This window comes from Sinocyclocheilus grahami, unplaced genomic scaffold, assembly GCF_001515645.1.
Source record: "Sinocyclocheilus grahami isolate Dianchi unplaced genomic scaffold, SAMN03320097.WGS_v1.1 scaffold46.1, whole genome shotgun sequence".
In the NCBI taxonomy this organism is placed as follows: domain Eukaryota; kingdom Metazoa; phylum Chordata; class Actinopteri; order Cypriniformes; family Cyprinidae; genus Sinocyclocheilus; species Sinocyclocheilus grahami.
In genome coordinates, this window is record NW_015505225.1 from 1,213,150 (window position 1) to 1,236,068 (window position 22,919).

The 22,919-nt window shown below is 38.1% G+C and overlaps 1 protein-coding gene across 1 annotated transcript in view; it reads right to left on the reverse strand.

Annotated features, from left to right (window-relative positions):
• Positions 1-2,303: 2,303 nt before the first annotated feature.
• Positions 2,304-22,919, reverse strand: part of LOC107582632 (clathrin heavy chain 1-like) — a 40,596-nt gene continuing 19,980 nt past the window's right edge. Inside the window, exons 16-31 of the mRNA XM_016268546.1 lie at positions 22,060-22,294; positions 21,788-21,910; positions 21,247-21,392; positions 20,970-21,153; positions 20,648-20,840; positions 20,387-20,544; positions 19,838-20,002; positions 19,580-19,687; positions 17,355-17,522; positions 13,302-13,451; positions 13,047-13,178; positions 12,857-12,967; positions 12,585-12,755; positions 11,130-11,351; positions 4,428-4,503; positions 2,304-3,476 (exon numbers count right to left, since the gene is read on the reverse strand). Of these exons, the coding sequence (XP_016124032.1) occupies positions 3,346-3,476; positions 4,428-4,503; positions 11,130-11,351; positions 12,585-12,755; positions 12,857-12,967; positions 13,047-13,178; positions 13,302-13,451; positions 17,355-17,522; positions 19,580-19,687; positions 19,838-20,002; positions 20,387-20,544; positions 20,648-20,840; positions 20,970-21,153; positions 21,247-21,392; positions 21,788-21,910; positions 22,060-22,294 (2,473 nt within the window). The 3' untranslated portion in view covers positions 2,304-3,345. The remainder of the gene's footprint in view (positions 3,477-4,427; positions 4,504-11,129; positions 11,352-12,584; positions 12,756-12,856; positions 12,968-13,046; positions 13,179-13,301; positions 13,452-17,354; positions 17,523-19,579; positions 19,688-19,837; positions 20,003-20,386; positions 20,545-20,647; positions 20,841-20,969; positions 21,154-21,246; positions 21,393-21,787; positions 21,911-22,059; positions 22,295-22,919) is intronic.

Genomic DNA, 22,919 nt, shown 5'->3' on the forward strand with positions numbered 1-22,919 from the left:
TCATAAATGGCAGCCGCTAAAACATGACTCACTGAGATCTTGGGAAGTTTGCCGAAGGCAGACAAACATCTCAAATCAAATTTGGAAGTGTTGGTTTGTCCTCTAAAGAAAACCTTGAGTGGATTAGTAGTTAGTCTTTAGGGAATAAATGTAATAAATGTTGATTAAAATTGTTTTTTAATTTTTTTTAAATAATCTGATGATCCCAAAGACCATTACAATCAATAAAACTGACGAAAAAGAAGAAATTATAAATGTATTCTAGTACCAGTACATTCATTTATTTCCATCTCAGGACTCTGAGCACCTGTATAGGTTGAACTAGGACCTTTAACTAGTACTTAAACTAACCCAACTAAACTATAACTTCATAGCATGAGATTAACCAACTGATTAAATAGGGTTATAGTATATGATGAGCAAGTGATGCTAAACTGGCCTGAGGGTGAGAACATTTTCAGTAAAAATGATTTCATTTTAGGGTGAACTATTTCTGAAAGATCAATCTATCCGTGACTAGGGCAGGTCTGTTTATCTCTGGTCCTGACCCTTGACCAGCTCAGCTGACGGTTACGCTGTGGCTGCCAGCAGGTAAATGATTAAATCAGCTTTCCATCATCTTAACAAACCTGTAGAACTGCCATTCTGCTTGTCTTTAGGGCCTAGTCTTTTCTGTGGCTGTTCACATTCTGCTCCATTTGCAGCCATCTCCCACAACTGTTTACAGTTCAGACACCTGCACACAGAAAACAAACTTTGCAATGTCATCATAAATGGCAGCCGCTAAAACATGACTCACTGAGGTCTTGGGAAGTTTGCCGAAGGCAGACAAACATCTCAAATCAAATTTGGAAGTGTTGGTTTGTCCTCTAAAGAAAACCTTGAGTGGATTAGTAGTTAGTCTTTAGGGAATAAATGTAATAAATGTTGATTAAAATTGTTTTTTTATTTTTTTAAATAATCTGATGATCCCAAAGACCATTACAATCAATAAAACTGACGAAAAAGAAGAAATTATAAATGTATTCCAATACCAGTACATTCATTTATTTCCATCTCAGGACTCTGAGCACCTGTATAGGTTGAACTAGGACCTTTAACTAGTACTTAAACTAACCCAACTAAACTATAACTTCATAGCATGAGATTAACCAACTGATTAAATAGGGTTATAGTATATGAGAATTTTGAACACCTGTTGGGTAATTACCAATTATTTTAAATAAACAAAATACCATTTCCAGTTTATATTTATTTCAAACAGTCCATGTGGGTGATGAACCGGCAAGAATTAGCTATCTAGGTTAGCTTTGAGTCCCCTATTGCTGTTTATATTTGATTTCAGACTCTGCGTCGATTACATAGTGATGTTCACATACTTTTGGGCTAAAAAAGAGAGAAAAGTGTCATAACAGAGGTCATGTAAAGTGAAGGGACAGTCATACCTGCAACCACTCTTCCGTCCTGACAGCAGCAACAAGCGACAACAGCCACAGGAAATGACTCACGTTCAGCTGGAGAACGGTTCAGGCGTTTCAAAATAAAAGACCCAGAGAGAACGACTGCCCGCTGACTGGCATCTGTCGAGTCGATTTTATCATACCGCTTAAATTCAGCGAGCTTTAGCTTGGCTGACATTTTCACCACGCTCTCAATATTATAGAAAGTTTGTCAATTTTTATTTAGGATATCGCACAGCAGCTTCTCCGTATGGCTTGGGGGCTCTGTCGATGACAAAAATAGAAAGGCTATTTTAGGATGACCAATCAACACTTTTATTCTGCTTCACGCGTATCCGGGATCAGAATACCTGACTTCTCAAGATTTTCTAGCGTACTATCGAATGACCGAAGGACGTTCATGTCCTTCCCCGTGTGCCTATTTATACACGTCTAAACGGTGTTGAATTTTAAACATTTTGTCCAGGCTTCTCTCTTATAGATTGATATAAATGAACATGTTTACAAATATACATTTCTGCAAATTTAAAATCTCCGCAATTCGCCCTCATTTTAAAGTTTTAGATTAAATTTGTGTAAAATGTTACATTACACAGTAGCCTAATAAATGTCCATTTAATGTACATGAAGGGGGTCGCCTCATGGGCGCCGCCATGTTGAGATCATATGATCCTGCCGATTTTTTCTTTTTGTGTAATACATAATAAATTAAAGCTAACTACACAAAACATTTTTTCGGTTCCTTCCAATATGACCGTCATATCCACTAGCAAAACTGAAGAAAACAAAAAAAAGACCATGTGCACCTTTAATGGCTGCGGTGTCTGTGATTTGTAGAAAAACAAAGTGGCAAGCTATATGATGGAGAACTGACAGGTTTCATTTTAATCTTTGCCCATTTACAATCAAGCCACCAAAATAATCACAATCCTGTGAATTTATTCCCCAGTTTTCTGAATCTGCAGATCGCACACAAATCTTACAGGTGGACAAAGCATTGGTATCCATTTGTGTATTCATTCTTCTGTACACTACGAATAGTGAGCTAGAACAGCACGACACCTGGCACACACAAACCTCAATACAAAAAATCGGATGAGTAAACACAGAAGTCAGAAGAATCAATGTATCCCTTGCTCATTTATGGAAATGGATTCACACAAGAAAGAGCACTGTATTCAATACAAGGAAAGGTCACCTGTTACACATGGAGTGAATGAGATGTTAACAACTACGAGGTCGATCGGGGAAACCGGTTTAGGCTAAGGGATTAAAATCTTTTACTATATTCATGTCTGTATGCGCTTAAAATTTCCATACAGCTACATATTTGTGTAGAATATCAGATTATTACTTAGTGTTAGCTAAATGTACCCATGGATGTATACGTTCATGTTCAAATATTGTTTACCTTTTTTTCAGAATATACAATAATGAAATGCATTAAACAGACTGACAGTGTAAGCTCTTCACATACAATACATCAAAATTAAGAGAATCTACATTAGTTTCCTCTCACGACAGAGTGCAAATCAGATGCTTCACGACATATTTTAAGGTTAATTGCTCTTCTCGACACTCCACTTACATACACAACCCATGCCCCCTTAAAAAAAATCAGCTCACAAAAAAAATAAAAAGAAAGAAAACCTAGTGATATAAGTAGCCTTAAATATGGAATGTGAAATAACAAAAATGTGGTCTGATTATTTTCTTTGACAGCACAAATAAAAATGAAGTCCTTCATTGCATCTTAAGGAAAATAATTTAAAACGCGCAATTTTTTTATTTATTTTTTTACTTTATATAACCTTGTGAGTAGACCACAATTAAGCTAGTAAGGAACTTAAGGAGCGATGGATGGACAGCTGTGGGCAGGAGGGCTTCACATGCCGTAGCCGAAGCCTGGCTGTGCGGGTTGGCCGTAACCAGTCGGCGTGGGGTAGCCGTAGCCGTAAGGCTGCTGTGGGGGAACTGCGACGTTGGGGCCTGCAGTGAGCATCAGCTGGGGTGTGCCTGGGAAAAATGATCAAACACAGGAGCATTAATGCAAAAATGACCTACCACAGGTTGTTCGTCTCGTTTAATGGGTTTAGTATGCAACTGTAAATTATTTTACACCAGACTACTCGGCATTTGTTATGGTGATAGGCCAATATATTGGGCATATTCTGTATTTTGAGGTTACTTGAAATTTTTTGAGTGAAAATATTACATTAATTGTATATGTATATAATATAATTAAATATCAATTTCACTAGCATTTACTAGTACATTTACATACTTGCTAGCATTAAACAAAACAAACAAACAAAATACCAAAAAGGTTATTGCACATATTTCTAAGTGAAAATATTACATACATTATATATATGTATATTATATAATTATCAATTCCATTCATATTTGCTAGCACTAAACTAAAACAAAACAACAATAAAAACACCAAACAAAACAAAAAAAAATGTAACGTGATAAGCCAATATCTGGTATTTTGAGAATACTGCAAATATTTTATGAGTGGAAATTACATAAATTATACATGTGAATTAAATATAAATTTGACTCTTACTTGCTTGCATTAAATTAAAAAAAATCTATATTTCTAATAAAATAAAATGTACAAAAAATGTAACATGATAAGCTAATATATTGTGGCATATTAAGTATTTTGAGGTTACGGCAACAATTTGAGTGAAAATATTACATTAATATTAATTATATGTGTGAATTAAATATACATTTAATTCATGCTTGCTAGTATTAAACCAAACAAACCAAACAAAACCAAAAACACAAAAACTAAATAAATTGGAAAACAATAATTATTTTAAATAGGACCTAAAATAAAATATAATATATTATTAAAACAAGTGACTTCTAGATTATCTGTATTGACCAATAATTTGTAATGGAGTTATAAAAAGTTTTTCTTTCTTAGATGAAGGAGCAGAGTAATGGTCGTACCATAGACAATGGGTTGTGCCTCTGTGAGCTGTTCTTCCTCTTTCCTCAAAGACTCTGAAGCATCCAACTTGTCAACCTGAATGAAGGAGAGCGAGAAAGAAGGACAAGAGTGGGACAATGAGGAGAGATAAATACTCTGAAGAAAGGGGGCAATGACTGATGGATGGGACCATTCATGGGAGATGCATAACGCCAAGCTTAATACAAGGTGCACACGCTTTCAAAGCAGGTCTCGGGGCACGAGCTTCTTGCCAAGGCACTCCATACCCGACGCCAAACACTTCCCATTGAAATAAGCATCCTATTATGTACTACTGGTCTATGCATTTCACATGTAATCGTGGTCACTATGGCTTTGTCAATTCAGTCGATAACAAAGACTTGGTACTAGCAAAGGATGGTCCCCCACACAGTCAGTCAGTATCCTATTAATTAACAATGCATATGTAGAAAACAGAACCCTCTTCAGGTACGATCACATTAGCGAAAGATTCAGGAAAATATTGCCGGGAAAAAGTAGTCAATAGTGTAGCCATGTATAAAGCACAGCTCACACAGATGTCACTTTCAAACCAAGCAGCTTTCTGTTGGTCAGTGTGGTGAATTCACATGCACAAACTGCACGAGTAAATATTTTCCTCGTATGTAGCTTCCTATTGATTTGACTGGATTTCACCCGCAATAATTTGCCAAAACTGTAAATGTGACCGCACCTTTATTCAAACTAATGGTCTCACTTTGTGTATATTTAAAGTCAGAGGACGCTGCTCATTGGACAGGTTCTGTGAAAGATGCCCCTGCGAGAAAAAGGAAGTCATTGTGCGAATAATAGAAACTGAAACTTACAAAAGACCTATAGGTGCCTTACCACCATAAAACAACCAAAACCATAATCTGATATACATGACCAATAAGCAAGTAAAAGCCAAGTTACAAAGGTTAGACTGTTGTGGGTATCTTACCCATCCTTGAATGATTTGATTTAAAGCAATAATTCACCTAAAAAGTACAATTCTGTCATCAAATACTCACCCTTATGTCATTCCAAATCTACTTTTCTTCTTTCTTTTTTTTACACTTCAGTGGAGCACAAAAATAGACATTTTGAAGAATATTCAAACTCTTCTTTCTCATATACTGAAAGTGAATGGGGACTGGAGTTGTTGATCTCTGAAAATGACTAAAAGTCCCATAAAAGTGACTTTCAAGTCTTCTATAATAACTTTTTATGAATTTTATGGTACTTTTTTGTCATTTTTGGAGCCTGACACCATCTGTTTGCATTTTCAATCTATGGAAAAGAGCACCTGGGACATTCTTCAAAATGTATCCATTTGTGTTTCACAGAAGTCAGTCAGCTCTTCAGGTTTGGGACATCATGAGGGTAAATAAATGATTACAGAACTATACCTTTAAATGTTGTATTTGGGTTCAGTTGTCTACATACAGCTGATGTCAACTTTTAAAAGTTAGAGTATTATGTTGTTGAGCAGGCTTAAAGAGATCGGCAGGTCAAAGTTTCATTGAGAGGAAGAAATCATGCCACAGGTGTAGTTTGTTATTCCCATGTTAAAAAGAGTGCATGAGAAAAAGGCAGAGTAAGAGTGAAGGTGTGACGGTGTGAGAGATGGTTTATACAGCCATTCACGGCTTCCAGAGGCAGGCAAAGCCAACAGCCACGATCCCTGACCTTTCAAGGGTGCTACTAACACGGTAAAACGCATGCTCGTAAAGTATCTACAGCACACAATGGTTTTAGTTTTGTGAAGGACCACACTTTCTCATAGCTGTCGCTAGACTGCAGTGTGAAAACAAATCGAGCAACCATGCAACTCTTAGTTTAATGCAAGTATTAAAGAGGTCATATGACGTTGCTAAAAAATAACATTATTTTGTGTATTTGGCGTAATGAAATGCGTTTATGTGGTTTAAGGTTCAAAAAACTGTACAATATTGTTTCTCCTCTATGCCCCGCCTTTCTGAAACACGTCGATTTTTACTAAGCTCATCGGTCTGAAAAGCAAGGCGTACTCCGATTGGCCAGCTATCCAGTGCATTGTGATTGGCCGAATATCTCAAGCGTGTGACGGTAATGTACCATATTGTGATACCCTTACCATACTGTGATTCCGTGTCCTGGCGCGACGAGACAAAACCAATAAAACCCATTATAAACGAGGCATTTGTTGCATCCAGTGGGGACATAATTACGGATTATAATGACTTGTACTGTCTTTTTAAACATAAAACCATGTCTGCATTTGTGATCGGAGAAACGACAAACAACAAGCGCTACTATAAACTGCTCAAAACTCGCATTTGAATCATCAGTGGCAAATCCTTTAAATATGAAAACGAATGAATATTCAAAAGATGCCACAATCCTGCACAGAACGGCTCTGTGAGAACCTACAGTATGGTGAATGACGTCAAGTGGACCGTTCCAAGATGGTGGCCGCATCTACATGCCAGGAGCTGTCGAATGGGGCATCTATACATATCTATGTGCTGTTCTGTGTCAACTGCATTACGCCGGATCTGTTTCCTATGTTGTTGTGATTTTGATATGAACGAAAACAGTGTATCCGTGTGACGCAGCTGACACAGAACGGCATTCGCTGTTTACGTCCAGCAGATACTCTCCAAAATGGCACCAGGGTGACGCGGAGGAGACGAATTGTTGAATAAAGTCTTTTTTTTTTTTTTTTTTTTGCGCACAAAAAATATTCTCGTAGCTTCGTAAAATTACGGTTGAACCCCTGATGTCACATGGATTATTTTACCGATCTCCTTGCTAAGTTTCTGGAATTGGAAACATTTCCGTTGTATTCTGCCGTGCAAAGGCAAATGACCGTAACTTCGATTTTTGTCGAAAATTAGTTATTGATATTTTTGGGACATTCAAGACATCCTTTATCATGTGCATAAATATCTTGAGTCAATTTCGTTGTTTTATAATTTCGTTAGAAAATAATGGGTCGTCTCAACCGTAACATCGAAAAGCCCCGGAGAAACCAAGGCAGAACACCGTATAACACCAGTTACGGCTCTTGTTTGGAAGGCTCAAATTGAGTTACGGCGTTCAGCCATTTAGTCGTGCGTCAAGATGAAGTTACGGTGCCGGTTTGCTGCTCTGCCTTTTTTTTTACTGTCCATTAAAGTCGGCCACATTTTAATTACGGTGTAGACAAACGAATTAGATAGATCACGAGCTACCAAACAGCTCCATATAACAAATCACTGTAAAGACTAGATAACTTGGCAGCAATACGTAATCGTGAATAACCTTTAAAGATTCTTTTTTTCTTTTTGTGATGTAGATTATTCACCAGGCTGTCACTTAGTTGGACACGTGTGGACTCGAACGCCGTAGCTAGCATGATCAATCATAAAATCAGTAGCCTACTAACAGTTCAATATCCTCAATATCCTCAAATAGGATCAATATCCTACCTTTTCTTGTAACCCAATAAAATCAATCCATGGTGATGAACGTCATCAAAGATGTTTAATCCACAAACATTCTGAGCATTATTCCTGCTTGCTGGCGTTCACATCAATCCACAAGTTGTTTTTTTAGTTTAGGCTATTTAATACGAGTCAATATAAAAGCAATTATGCCATGTCTAGCATTCTTTTACGTTAATGAGCATAGCAAATAAATTGGTATCCACTCACGTTTAACTTTTAGTCTGCTTGTTATGGTAAAAAAAAAAATACAGTAACATTACTATATGCAATAGCATATACGAGACAGCCCATGATCACTAGATTTTATACAGGTGTTACTATAACGATTTTGTAAATGGTTATCAGCAACCAAATATTGATAATGTGGAAGTTACTGCCTTTTGCCTTGGTGTGACTTCTCACGGTTTGCAGATAATGCAAAGGCAGAGTACATTAACTTCAAAATAGGGGTAAAAATCAAGTTTGAGCTCACAATTTTTTAATGTAGATAATTGTCATTACTAAACCATCTAATTGTTAAATTTCCAGTGTCCTACCTATAATTCATTTGGCTGGACAAGTCAAAAAAATTTAAAGTCATTTTTCTCAGTTTCACACTAGCGAGTTAAGGTCTTTTGCCTTTGTAGGGCAGTATTGCTGTCTATGCAGGGTCAGACAGCTCTCAGATTAGGGCTGCACGATATATCGTTTCAGCATCGATATCGTGATGTGCGCATCCGCGATAGTCACATCGCAGGATATGCGATGTTCCTAGGCTACTGATCGTTATATTTATACTGATTGTTTTTTTTTGCTCACACACGGTGTCTTCACCGGACGCGACAGCTGTACAGAGATACCCATTTTAAATACATTTAGTAGCAGAGCTACTGCACGTGATTTTCAGTGCTGGAGATCCATTTATCCTTTGTTGAAACTTCCGTGTCGTCGTGGAGAGCACAGGTCACGGTTGCTTAGCAACAGCAGACGCCACGAAAGCGCAAGCTCCCGAGCGCTTTGGAAAGGAGAAAGCGGCACGACTGGCGTTTTCTCACACGTTTTTAGGCGTGACTTGTGAATGGCCCCAAAGTCTGTCTACACTGGACGCGACAAAGCGACCGTTGCCCATCATTTGAACTTTGTGTCAGTATGTCATAAAGAGAACGTGGCATCAGTTTACTGTCGGGGATTTGTCGTGTCGCGCCGCATCCAGTGTAGACAGCATCACTGATTATAATGGATTCATTGTATTTTGTCATGTTGCGCCGCTCGCGTCCAGTGTAGACACGGTGAGAGCCACGCTGTTTTCTGTTCACTTTTGCGTCTATAACACACACATACATATATTTAAAATACACCAAATACATAAAAAGAGGGAAACCAATTTAAATAAATAAAAAAAATTCACAAAATAAATCTAAATTACAGAATTTTCATTTTTGGGTGAACTAACCCTTTAACGGAACCTTGATCTAAAGCACCTAAACACACTGCACAATTTTCGGCTGTCCCAGACGAAAGATTAACATCATGAAACAATCGTGGTGATTTCTTTGATCCTGGCTCCTAATCGGTGCTCTTATGTCATACAGTGAGAGGTTCAAAGACAGCTGTTGTCACAGTAATGCGATTAAAGATAGCCTACGATACAGAATGATCATCGCACCTTGTGTTTGCTGCTACGATCCACGTTTACTGATCAACCAATAAAAATGACATTAAATCAACATGACATGGCGCTAAAACATAAAACTGCTTACCTCTAGCTCTTATCCCTTCTTTCGCCACTTCCACTTTTTTTCAGCACACATAAAAAAAATACAACTGCTAAAGTGTGATTTATCATGCTCTTTTTGTTTACCACTAGCGCATGCTGATGACGTTTTTTCTTCTGTAGTAACGTGCGTCGTAGCGTACGAGTCAATAGGTGACCTCATCGTACAGTCTACACACACGTCGCAGCCAAGTTTATAAGATCCATGTCGCACAGTTTGGCATGCAGTGATCTTATAGGATTGCTAAAATCGTGCAGTGTGTTTTGGGCTTAAAGCATCTACAATCCCAAACTGTGTCCACCATCAGACCTAGAAGATCCTCTGGATGGAGGCTCACCTTGCTGAGGTATTCCCTCATGACCTGGATGAAGTAGGGCATGGAGAAGTCCATGAGGTTGTGCCTCCACGCGGTCTCCAGCACTACGTCGGGCCTCAGCAGGTCATAGCAGGTGAACAGGCAGGCAGCAAAACACTCTTTCTTGTCTTCCTGCAAGAACCACTGCAGCAGCTCCTCAGCCAGCTCTGTGTCCTTTGACTCTGAAGCATACTGCATTGCGTCCTGCGGCAGAGATACAAGAACAAAGATTCAGTTAAAAAGGTCCTGCCAAAAATTGGGCAACATTCTCAGTATGACGTCCCATGAGGTATAAGACAGGGGTTTTCAAACTGAAGGAATGCAAGCGCTAGGGGGTTCGCAGAAAAGTTTAAAGAAAAACAGCATATTATATATATATATACACAGTGGGTACGGAAAGTATTCAGAAAATCACAGGTAGGTGAGTTTGATCAGGGTTAGAGCTTAATTCTGCAGCGCATTGGCCCTCCAGGGAAAGATTTGAGGAACCTTGATCTAAAGCACCTAAACCCACTGCACAATTTTCGGCTGTCCCAGACGAAAGATTAACATCATGAAACAATCGTGGTGATTTCTTTGATCCTGGCTCCTAATCGGTGCTCTTATGTCATACAGTGAGAGGTTCAAAGACAGCTGTTGTCACAGTAATGCGATTAAAGATAGCCTACGATACAGAATGATCATCGCACCTTGTGTTTGCTGCTACGATCCACGTTTACTGATCAACCAATAAAAATGACATTAAATCAACGTGACATGGCGCTAAAACATAAAACTGCTTATCCCTTCTTTCGCCGCTTCCACTTTTTTTCAGCACACATAAAAAAAATACAACTGCTAAAGTGTGATTTATCATGCTCTTTTTGTTTACCACTAGCGCATGCTGATGACGTTTTTTCTTCTGTAGTAACGTGCGTCGTAGCGTACGAGTCAATAGGTGACCTCATCGTACAGTCTACACACACGTCGCAGCCAAGTTTATAAGATCCATGTCGCACAGTTTGGCATGCAGTGATCTTATAGGATTGCTAAAATCGTGCAGTGTGTTTTGGGCTTAAAGCATCTACAATCCCAAACTGTGTCCACCATCAGACCTAGAAGATCCTCTGGATGGAGGCTCACCTTGCTGAGGTATTCCCTCATGACCTGGATGAAGTAGGGCATGGAGAAGTCCATGAGGTTGTGCCTCCACGCGGTCTCCAGCACCACGTCGGGCCTCAGCAGGTCGTAGCAGGTGAACAGGCAGGCAGCAAAACACTCTTTCTTGTCTTCCTGCAAGAACCACTGCAGCAGCTCCTCAGCCAGCTCTGTGTCCTTTGACTCTGAAGCATACTGCATTGCATCCTGCGGAAGAGATACAAGAACAAAGATTCAGTTAAAAAGGTCCTGCCAAAAATTGGGCAACATTCTCAGTATGACGTCCCATGAGGTATAAGACAGGGGTTTTCAAACTGAAGGAATGCAAGCGCTAGGGGGTCTGCAGAAAAGTTTAAAGAAAAACAGCATATATAATGGCTGCAATATAACAAAGAGTGAAAAATTTAAGGGGGTCCGAATACTTTCCGTACCCACTGTATATATACATATACATACACACACAGAGAGATGCATCTCAAAAAAAGTTATTTTTTTTGTAAGGAGCCCCGACCAAGTATTGAGTGCATAAATGAACAATTTAAAGAACTTGAACTTTTCTGTTTTGCAAATCCTTTTTTTGATTGATCATAGGAAATATTCTATTTTGAGATACTGTATTTTTTACTTTCATGAGCTGTAAGCTCTAATCTTCAAAATTTAAGCAAAAATAACTTTGCTGTTTTACTGTACATGTAATGAATCTAGAATATATGAAAGTTTCACTTTTTGAAATGTTACAAAAAAAAAACTATTTATATAACTATATATAAACTCTAATTATTTGAGATGCTCCTGTATGTGTGTGTGTGTATATATATATATATTAGATTAATACAAATTAAATTACATTAAAATAAGTTATTTTATAAATGCAAGACATTTTATACATTTATTAATAAGCAAATAAATAAATAAACTAAATAAATCTGATTAACAAATAAGAATTAGATTAAAATAAAATTTGATAATGTAAGTAATAATAAATGAGTAAAAAAAAAATTTGACTACGTAGGAAAAATAAATTACAATAAAATAAGAAAAAATACGACAAAAAATACATTAGATCAATAAGTAAATAAATGGGTAAAATTAATTTATAATGTTTAGATCAAAATAAATATATAAAATAAGATTAAAATAAATCATTTTTATGAAATGTAAAGCTAAAATGTGATTAAAATGCTACTATAGTGTACTGTGATGACTAGAAAAATATAAACATATATAACATTTATTTTTAATATCTTAGATTTATTTATAATATATTTTTTACAGTATAAATTCTATAAAAAACATTTTTTTTTATAAAAACAAACTATATTGACACCTTTAAAATTTTAGCATGGGAGTCCCTCACATAAGGATGATCATATTTGGGATCCCTGGCATCTAAAATATTTAAAAGCCCTGGTATAAGAGACGGTTGACTGAAGGTGAGACCTTGTAGAGTTTGTCTTTCTTGCAGAGCTCCACGCTCTGCTTCCAGCGGTTGTTGCCTTTGAACAGGTAGGCGGCGATTCGCCTGAACTCGATGAGTTCGTGCTTCTCCAGGCTCTGAGCCAGAGATATGTTGTCGAAGTTATCGTAGGCATCAATGGATGTGCGCAGAGCCTGTGGAAAAAAAAGAAAAGACAATAGATCGCAAAGCTGCCAACCAAGAAAATGTTCATAAAATTACAGGCTGGTTCCAAAATGGTGCGTTTGATATATACCTGATAATCCTCCTCCGTGATGAAGAGATTATTTAGTGCCTCATTTACAGCCTTGTTGTTGTGGTTCTGTACAGATCTCAGGTATGGTTTCACCAACGACAATTGTTTGACCTGAAAACAACAAATCAAAACATTTGGTTAAAACAGTCAAACAGTGGCTGGAATGGTAAGCGGAAGTCACACACAGTACCTTGCTGAAGAAGTTGACGGCACGAGTGTGGTCGAGACGTGGGGACAGTACGATCAACAGGTCGTTCAGTAACAGCGGTTTGAACTCCAGGTAGAACTGGGTGGCTTTGTAATACAGCTCAACGTTAGCAACCTGCAACAAGAGTTAACAGAAAAGCTTAAATTGGATTAAAAAAATACAACCTTTTCAGTCCAAACGAGTGAACAAAGTTTGACGAAGTCCTAAACCCTAAGTATGAGTAAAAGGTGACAATACCTTGGTTATGATGTCCTTGAACTGGCTCTCCTTCCAGGCATCTGAAGGATGGTTCATCATGGTGATGATGGCGTTGTCAAACTCCTCATACTTATCATACAGGAAGACTAGCTCTGCCCACAGGTGAGCCTGCTCTGCTGCCCTCAAAACCTGAACAGATGCATGAAATATTTCATCAATTTGTTCCATCAACCGATACGTGGAGATGAACCACTGTGCATATATAGGGTTTGCTATTTTAATGATAATTAGTTTGGACAAAATATAATAGGGGTGCCCCCGATCAGGATTTTTGAGGCCGATCACAGAAAGCAGTATCTGCCGATACAATCACCGATACCGATCTTTTTAAAGCCTTATTTTTATCATGTAGAATTATAGTAATACTCCAATCAGGAATTTTAGACATTTATTCAGGGTCTGAATTTCATTTCTGAAAATGGGGAAAATTTCCCTCTTACAGGTGGCTCTTGTGAGAGGGGATTTTTTTTATTTGAGGGGTGGTGGGGAGCATTTTTTTAGACATTTTTCAAAAATATATATTTTTTTCACCTAAATGTTCAATCACGCAGTACATTTTAGTTTTTACACTCGTGCAATTGTTGCACAATACCTTACACACAGCACAACACAGTTGCTCAAGCAAGTGTCAAAACATTTAATATACTTTTCTTACATCATCACAAACACTCTAAATTAAAACTTACCATTGACAGAAACAGTCAGCTCTACTGCCTTTTTTTGCATTTAAATCTTTATTACAAGCAATCCTGCAGGGTTCATAAGAAATTTCCCTCTTACAGGTGGCTCTTGTGAGAGGGGATTTTTTTTATTTGAGGGGTGGTGGGGAGCATTTTTTTTAGACATTTTTCAAAAATATATATTTTTTTCACCTAAATGTTCAATCACGCAGTACATTTTAGTTTTTACACTCGTGCAATTGTTGCACAATACCTTACACACAGCACAACACAGTTGCTCAAGCAAGTGTCAAAACATTTAATATACTTTTCTCAGCTCTACTGCCTTTTTTGCATTTAAATCTTTATTACAAGCAATCCTGCAGGGTTCATAAAGAACTTTGTTTTCCTACCTCCACCAGTGCCATCTATTATTGCCTTGTTTATCTAAAAGTGCTCTTTTCCTTTAATCCTAGCCAAAAAGCCGCAAGTGTTGACTGTGAAACACAGTAGACTTTAATTTTATAAATTTATGGTGTACTTACTACATTTTCGTTTTCATATTTACCGCATACAATGCGCTGTCACTTTAATTCAGCGCGTGCAGCAAACTCGGGGTGGAATCAATCGCTGCACTGCTGCAGACCACTCCTGGAACGCAATGCCAGACCGTAATCGTGTGCAGTGTGAACGCTTTAATCCGTTAACATGAGCGCAAAAAGAATACGCACTGCAAACGGAGTAATGTGGACCTGGCGTTATGTGTGTGCACTGCGAGTGTGCATGAGCGCTCAGTCTCCAGAAGAGCGCGTGAGCGCTGAATGCTCAAAGTCCCTGTAAAGGCAATATTAAATATGTGTTCTGAGTTTGTCACACTACAGAAAAAATTATTATTAACCACTCAGCCAAATTTGAATGATGAAAAAATCTGCCAAGTAAATAAAATAAGTGATCAAAATCTTGAAAAAAATGGGCGGTATCCTCTGCTCTCAAATGCTGCGGGCATGTCCGCTTTTTGCGCTGAACCCACACAAGCACACAAGTTAACTTACACTCAATGGTGGGCACGTACTGCCGTTGATGGCACCAATTGTCGGCGGGATGAGAGGATGAAGGCCGAGGCGGGAAATAGTCAGTTCGGCCCCATTTACCAGTAACAGCAGATTATCAGTGAATCCCAGTTGTCTCCGATGAAAGTTTATAAATTTATCTGGTGTAAAATGATCACTGCAAAGACGGGTTTTGGTGGTGATCCTCAGCTCTCCATCAAGGTGGCTCTTCACAAAATGAATCCAACTCTTTTTGATATAATCATTAATAGGAAATTTAAATAACGGCACCGAGCTGTTTTGTATGTTATCGCAACCAGGAAATACGCATTTCAGTGACAAAGGCATAGCTAGCTAGCTGTGTGTGTGTAGGCTGTGTGTTACTGACAACTCGCGATTGAGCGGTTGAACTGATGCGAATGTGCTCTAGTTATAGTGTTAGGGGAGGGGCCATGGCTCGGGGGCTCCAGTGCATCATCGAACCCCCTTTTTAGCCCCGCCCAAAAAATCCTGAACACAGAATTGGTGAAAAACTGTTTAATGGTCGAACTCCACTATTCAGTCCTACATAGTTCACAATCTTTGTAATGCGTTTCAGCAATACATTTGTAACATTTATAATGCATTCAGAAACAATTCTCAGAATTGACTTTAAACACTGGCAAGAATTAAAAAGTAATGCAATTTATAAACTTTAGTGATGATGCGACACTGCCTCGATTGTGCAAGTGACCATTCCTGTGTCAACTGTGCAGCGTGCAGCTCGCTTAAAGTGCAGACTCGATGTGATTTGAAGCCCTTTGCGCATTTTAAGAGGGAGAAAGAGTGCGCGGTGATTCACTCACGCTGTTTGTGAAATTATATCTTTTATTATTATTATATTATTTAATGAAGAAATATGAATTGTACGGTTTATGAGATCGGCCTTTAAAAAGATAGGGCTGTCGAGATAACTGCAATATCGCGCTATTGACGCAGAGGAATGCAAGAAGCGCATCAACCGCGATTTTTGCGTGTTTTCTTTTTTCGTAAGGTTATGTCCTTCTCGTTTTACACTTCATGAATGTGGACTGAATATTGAACAAGTTAGTAATGATAATATAATGTGTACCATGCTGATTTGTACTGCGGCTCCGTAGATTTGCACTTAACAAGCCTAAACAGACAGTGAATGAGAGAGAGATTGACTGAGCGCGTGCGCTTACTTGCTTCTGTACTCCAGGCCGAGTCATATATGTTTGTGAAAATAGGTTGTCATCTCCAAGGAAAGCGAAACCTCTGTCTTAGCATAGACGCATAGCTGGTCAGCTGAGCCTTCTAAAGTGGTGCTCAAAGTTAAAATGATTTCAACAGTGTGTTTCATTAGGTCTCTCTTTGAATTAATGAATCAGCGTTTTTGAAGATGTAGTTGAATGAACGGTTTAAAGACTCACTCAAAGACGGTCCCTTTCCACCACCTTGTGGGGCAACAATGTAACTGCACTGACTGAGGTGGACATATCAATAGAAAGTCTCTTGTCCAGTCAGATTAGAAGATCAGATCAGAACCAACTGTTATACATATAGGCTAACGATAGCCTAACGGATCTTATTGTCAGGTTTATGTTCTGTGGACCGTTATTTAGTCATTCTCTTCTGTTTACTTCACTTCCTGTTTCAACGCTATTTGGTTTCGGTTTCTGAATATGACCTCGTTATTTATATCTTAACACATAAACACACAGATTTTATATATATATATATATATATATATATATATATATATATATATATGTGTGTGTGTGTGTGTGTGTGTGTGTGTGTGTGTGTGTGTGTGTGTGTGTATGGCAATAATACCGCATTCCGCGCTGTTGAGCCACTCAAAATTACCGCAAGGGGAATTCCCTCACCGTGACAGCCCTAACCTAATGTTTTTTCTATGAAATAGGGGCATGTTTTTGTGGAGCCACAAACACCACTAAAAAACTCAAGTAAGGCTTCAGAAGCCGCGTTACTGGAGAGCCATAAGAACATGGTAACACATAAACACACAGATTTTATATATATATATATATATATATATATGTGTGTGTGTGTGTGTGTGTGTGTGTGTGTGTGTGTGTGTGTGTGTGTGTATGGCAATAATACCGCATACCGCGCTATTGAGTCACTAAAAATTACCGCAAAGGAAATTCCCTCACCGTGACAGCCCTATATAGAGACCGTTGATCAAACATCCCAAAGCGATTATCGGCCGATAGTGATCGGTAGCCGATCAATCGGAGCACCCCCAAAATATAAGAACTCCATTTTCATCAATCAATATAAATTTGAAGCAGACAGACCTTGGGAATGTTGACTCTGGACCAGAAGAGCTCCAGGTGCTCCCTCATCTTCTGTGGTTTGAATTTGGAGTAGAGGATGGCCAGTTCTGTGAACATGCCCATGTGAGCGCGCTCCAGCCCCAGCGCCGCCTCCAGCATGGTGATCAGCTCCTCGAAATAGCCACGGTCCTGATGGAGAAACCGCAATTATCAGTGCTGCTGGACTCCAAGATGGACAGACACACTAAGGAGGTTCTTCTTAAATCATGAATTTAATTCTATGACTTTGAGTTGTTTGTGATAATTGGTTCATTTTAAGTCCTATCTAGACAACAATAATTACTATTATTTTCTATATACTTGACTCTGCTCTGTTTGTAATCCCATAGTAGGATTTTGTGTTTATAAATGCAATAATTATTAAACTCAAAGAACAATTTCTAGTCAAAGAAATATTGCAAAATGTAGTGCAATTATATCACACCATCAACTACTATTTTATAGTAAATTAGGGCTGTCACTAACGATTATTTTGGTAATTGAGTAATCGGTCGATTATTCTGACAATCAAGTAATCGGATAATTATAATTATTTTTTAGTGGTAATAAAAATTAACAATAGCCTTTAAAATTACTTAAAATACAGATATAATAGCAATGAGGCAAGAATTAGTTCAAATAAAGGGTTCTTCACTTCCTGCAAAGCGGTGCATAAGACTGACATGACACCTTCATAATCATGACATGACACCTACATAATCATGACATGTCATGAATATGAAGGTTTTTTATGCATGTTTATGACAACTGTCATTAAGTGTCATTCGCTCAGTTATGTAATTTTTAATGCAAAGATGACATTGTTTGAGATGTCTTTGTTATGGGCTATTGTTAGGGGTAAGGGTAGGATTAGGGTTAAGTTAGGTCAAATAATGTCATATTTGCATTAAAAATGACATAACTGAGCGAATGACACTTAATGACAGTTGTCATAAACATGCATAAAACCTCCTTCATATTCATGACATGCGTCATGTCATGATTATGAAGGTGCAATGTCAGTCTTATGTACACCCCTTCAAGTAAAGTGTTACCAAATAAAGTATCAAAAGCAAGTAATCAAGGATTTATTGAACAAAACTGTTAAAATACATAATGTATTATAAACAATAGAACTAATGTACACTACACATTTTAACAAATGCCTGCAGAGGGTGCCAACGTCCTGACGATTGTTTTTACACTTTACTGAGATGATGACAGTTTGTGTGGAGCAGCATTTACTGTTAATGGAGCTGCACTGACACACTTATGTAACCCACCATGTAATTTTATGCATGTTTATGACAACTGTCATTAAGTGTCATTCGCTCAGTTATGTAATTTTTAATGCAAAGATGACATTGTTTGAGATGTCTTTGTTATGGGTTATTGTTAGGGGTAAGGGTAGGATTAGGGTTAGGTTAGGTCAAATAATGTCATATTTGCATTAAAAATGACATAACTGAGCGAATGACACTTAATGACAGTTGTCATAAACATGCATAAAACCTCCTTCATATTCATGACATGCGTCATGTCATGATTATGAAGGTGCAATGTCAGTCTTATGTACACCCCTTCAAGTAAAGTGTTACCAAATAAAGTATCAAAAGCAAGTAATCAAGGATTTATTGAACAAAACTGTTAAAATACATAATGTATTATAAACAATAGAACTAATGTACACTACACATTTTAACAAATGCCTGCAGAGGGTGCCAACGTCCTGACGATTGTTTTTACACTTTACTGAGATGATGACAGTTTGTGTGGAGCAGCATTTACTGTTAATGGAGCTGCACTGACACACTTATGTAACCCACCATGTAAATAATTAAAGAACACATCTTAAACCTGCATCGCATATACTTATTTAATTGAAGCACAGCATTTGTGAATTCACGAACAGCATTATGCTTTATTATGATTTTTAAATGGGTTAAATATATAAGTCAGCCATGGAAAACAGTCTAATAATGCATTGCATGGATTCTCATCTGTAAACTTCGCCACTTCCTGTATTTTGCCCGTTACTCGACACTGGCAAAATGCAGCTTAATAGTAAATATTACAGCTTAAAATTTAAATCCACTATAGAATTATACGGATTATGAATATTTTCACAAACTTTTCATGATTGTGGGAACCCTTTTAATATCTCAAGCTATGAAAATGCCATCAAACCTAAATTAAATCATTCTCACCTGGTAGTAGTTGATGAGCTCCTCAAGTTCATCAGCATGAACGACAATATGCAATCCACACATCTGAGCCAGACGAAACTCCTTCCCATCAACACAGGCAAAGCAAACCTACAAGCAGGCAACATCTTTGTCATAATGTAAACAGAATATACAGAGGCAAAACAAACGGGATTAAAGCTACTCACATAAACACAAGGTAACCTGCAACTTAGAATGGCTTCTGTAACTGTACAAAAGAACAAGAATGTATAACCAGACCTCTTTCCAGGTCCTTGTGCTGTTGGCTTTGCGGGCCCCATCGACAGCAGCCTGATACTCGCCAAGATGCACCAGAGTGGAGGCCAGACGGCCAAAGTTGGATACATTGTTATAAAGTAGTTTAGCTGCGTCGTACATCTTCTCATCATAGCATCGGTCACCAACCTAGACAGAAAAAAGCAAAATAAGTTCAGACATTAATCGATCAGACATTTACAAAAAACACTGCAGGAATTTGTAATTTGTTTAACTAAACAGCAATATTTAATAGCTTAGAACTTATTTAAACTTTTTATTTCATTTCCAAGGGCTTTTTTATATTTTCATCCTTTAATGTAAAATACTTCCATTTATTTTACATCTAAATATATCCAAATACAGCAAATATTGAAAATGGCAAAAAAAAAACATTTATGAAAATAAAAAAAGAATTCATTTTGGGGGAACTGTCACCCATTTTTTTTATTTCTTGGATATCTGCACTTTCAGTGGCAAATTTTGCCCCATTAATTTCTAACCAAGCACTTAGCCAAAGTAGGAGACTCATACTTGTTGAATGTGTGCATTGTTTGGCCCATTGATAAACTCCTCCAGTTCAGCCAGACGATTAGTCTTGGCCAGTGCAAAGATCAGCTCTGTCTCTACATACGATTCACGGGCCTTCTTACGAGCCATCTGTAGAAACTTGACCAGATCCTCCCAGTTTCCTGAGGAGAAAACAACGATAATCTCACTACTAGACCATTTCCCATATTTAGGAACATCTCAACTTATTTAGTCAAGAATCAGGCACTTTTTATTGGTTCTTACCGCTTTGGGCTGCAGCTTGTCCCACTTCCATGTATGCCGAGGGGTCGTCAGCTTTGATGTAAGAGTCAATGGCCTCTTTCACCAGCCCCTTCTGCAGCTGTGCTTTAGCCAGCTGACTCCACACGGCCGGTTCATTACAGCGCTCGGCAAACTCATAGGCCCGGTCCAGATTTCCAATGTGCTCGATAAGAACCTACAGCCAAGAAGGACAACTAATTATTTGAGATCGCAAAAACAGGTAAAAAAAACTAAGGGCAGGAACAACTATGCTTAAACACTCATATAGAATATATTAAGATGATATTTGGGAGATAAGCTGCACCTGCACTGCTGACGTGTTCACATCGAACTTCCTGAAGATCGCAAAAGCCTCCTCGAAGAGCTCATTGCTAATGGCGATGTTAGCGATGTCTGGGGCATCATAGTTGTCGAGGCGGTTGATGTACTCCATGACACGAGTGCGGTCAGCTTTGATGGCTGTCAGAATCAGGAGGTTCTGCAGGTTCCTGGGACACAAATAATGGAAAAGCAAATGTTTAACAACCTAAAATCATTTATGGAAATCAGTTTATGTTCAGTCACCGCTCAGATAAAATTACCTGTGTTCGCTGAAAACGGAGTTGTCCAAAACAATCTTCTCCAGAAGTTCAATGAGTTCATTGGGTAGGTCAGCAGTCATGAAAGCTTTGACAGTAACAGACACTTCCTCAGGGTCCTGGGTCTCAGAAAGGGCAGTTTGAACAACCTGTGGTGGGCGGGAACATAAGCTGTATTTAATTTTTATGTTTTTGTATATTATAACTTTTTTATATTATAACTCATCAACGTACTTGAAGTCAACATGAAATAAAAATGTGCCCCATTTTCTTTCCTAAAGCACTGGCATGGTATTTCTAGCCTTCAAAACAACAGGTTGAAACAATGTTCCTTTTCTGATGACATCACCAATTCCTACTTTTTTAGCTCCTCCCCTTCAACCATTTGGTTACATTCTAGTATGTAACACCAATTTTTCACATCATTTTCAATAGATTTTTTTTTCAAGTTAGGCCATTCTACTGGGAAATGTAAAATTAAGGAACTAAAATGGGCTGCAAATAAAGCTTCATGTTGACTTGTAAGTTATTTTCTAATTTGCACCTGGTCGATTAGGGGTCTCCTGTAAGGGTTGCTTTCCAGAAGCACACTAGCCCACAGCTCGGGGTCCTTACGACGCACAAGGTATCGGGACAGACTCTTGAAGAGCGAGTTCTCATTGCAAACCTGTGAAGGTGAAAGAAAGGAAAAAAAACAGTTATAGCAATTTCCATTTTAGGAACTGGATGTCATCAATAAACACTCAAAAAAAAAAAAATCTCTTAAAATATTCTGCTGCAACAAACAGCTAAAACAAAAGCACCACTGTTCCTTACATGGATGAGCTCTTGGTCACACTGTCCTCTCTCATAAGCCACACAGGCCAGATGGGGGTCCCTCTTCTCGCAGTACTTGCCCACCACACGGCTGTCATAGTAGGGGTTCTCTCGGAGGAAGCGCTCAGGGTTGTTGTTGCTGTCGATGTAGATCTTAGCCAGGGCATTATGGGTAGCAGGTTCCTCACAGCCCTCGTGGATACGGGCCTCTAACCATGGCAGAAGCAGCTTCAGTCTGTCAAAGAGATCAAAGTAGTCAATTTTAGACCAATGCAAACCAGAATCAGATTAATTTAAGCCAAATCAGACCACAACAATATAAAACAATATTACTGGCCAATGTCAATATGATTATAGATATTTGACAATATTTGAATTATCTGCACATAATTGTGCTAATTTAGCAGATTAACAACAGAAGTGTTATTTATACATTTAGACCACCATTTAAAAGTGTTCATTCTCAAGTTACCATTCTAATATGATGATTTGATTCTTATTTAATTTATTCATTTTTTTCTTAAATATTAGCAATGTATCGGTCTAAACGGTGTAAACCAGAGCATGTGAGCGGAGCGGAGTGATTAACAACAGAAGTGTTATTTATACATTTAGACCACCATTTAAAAGTGTTCATTCTCAAGTTACCATTCTAATATGATGATTTGATTCTTATTTAATTTATTCATTTTTTCTTAAATATTAGCAATGTATCGGTCTAAACGGTGTAAACCAGAGCATGTGAGCGGAGCGGAGTGGGAGCGGAGTGGTAATATTTCCTTAAGAGCGCAGAGCGCCTTTCTGAAGATTCCGCTCCGCTCGCTCAACCCAGAATGCCGTTTGGTGATTTGCTTGTTCGA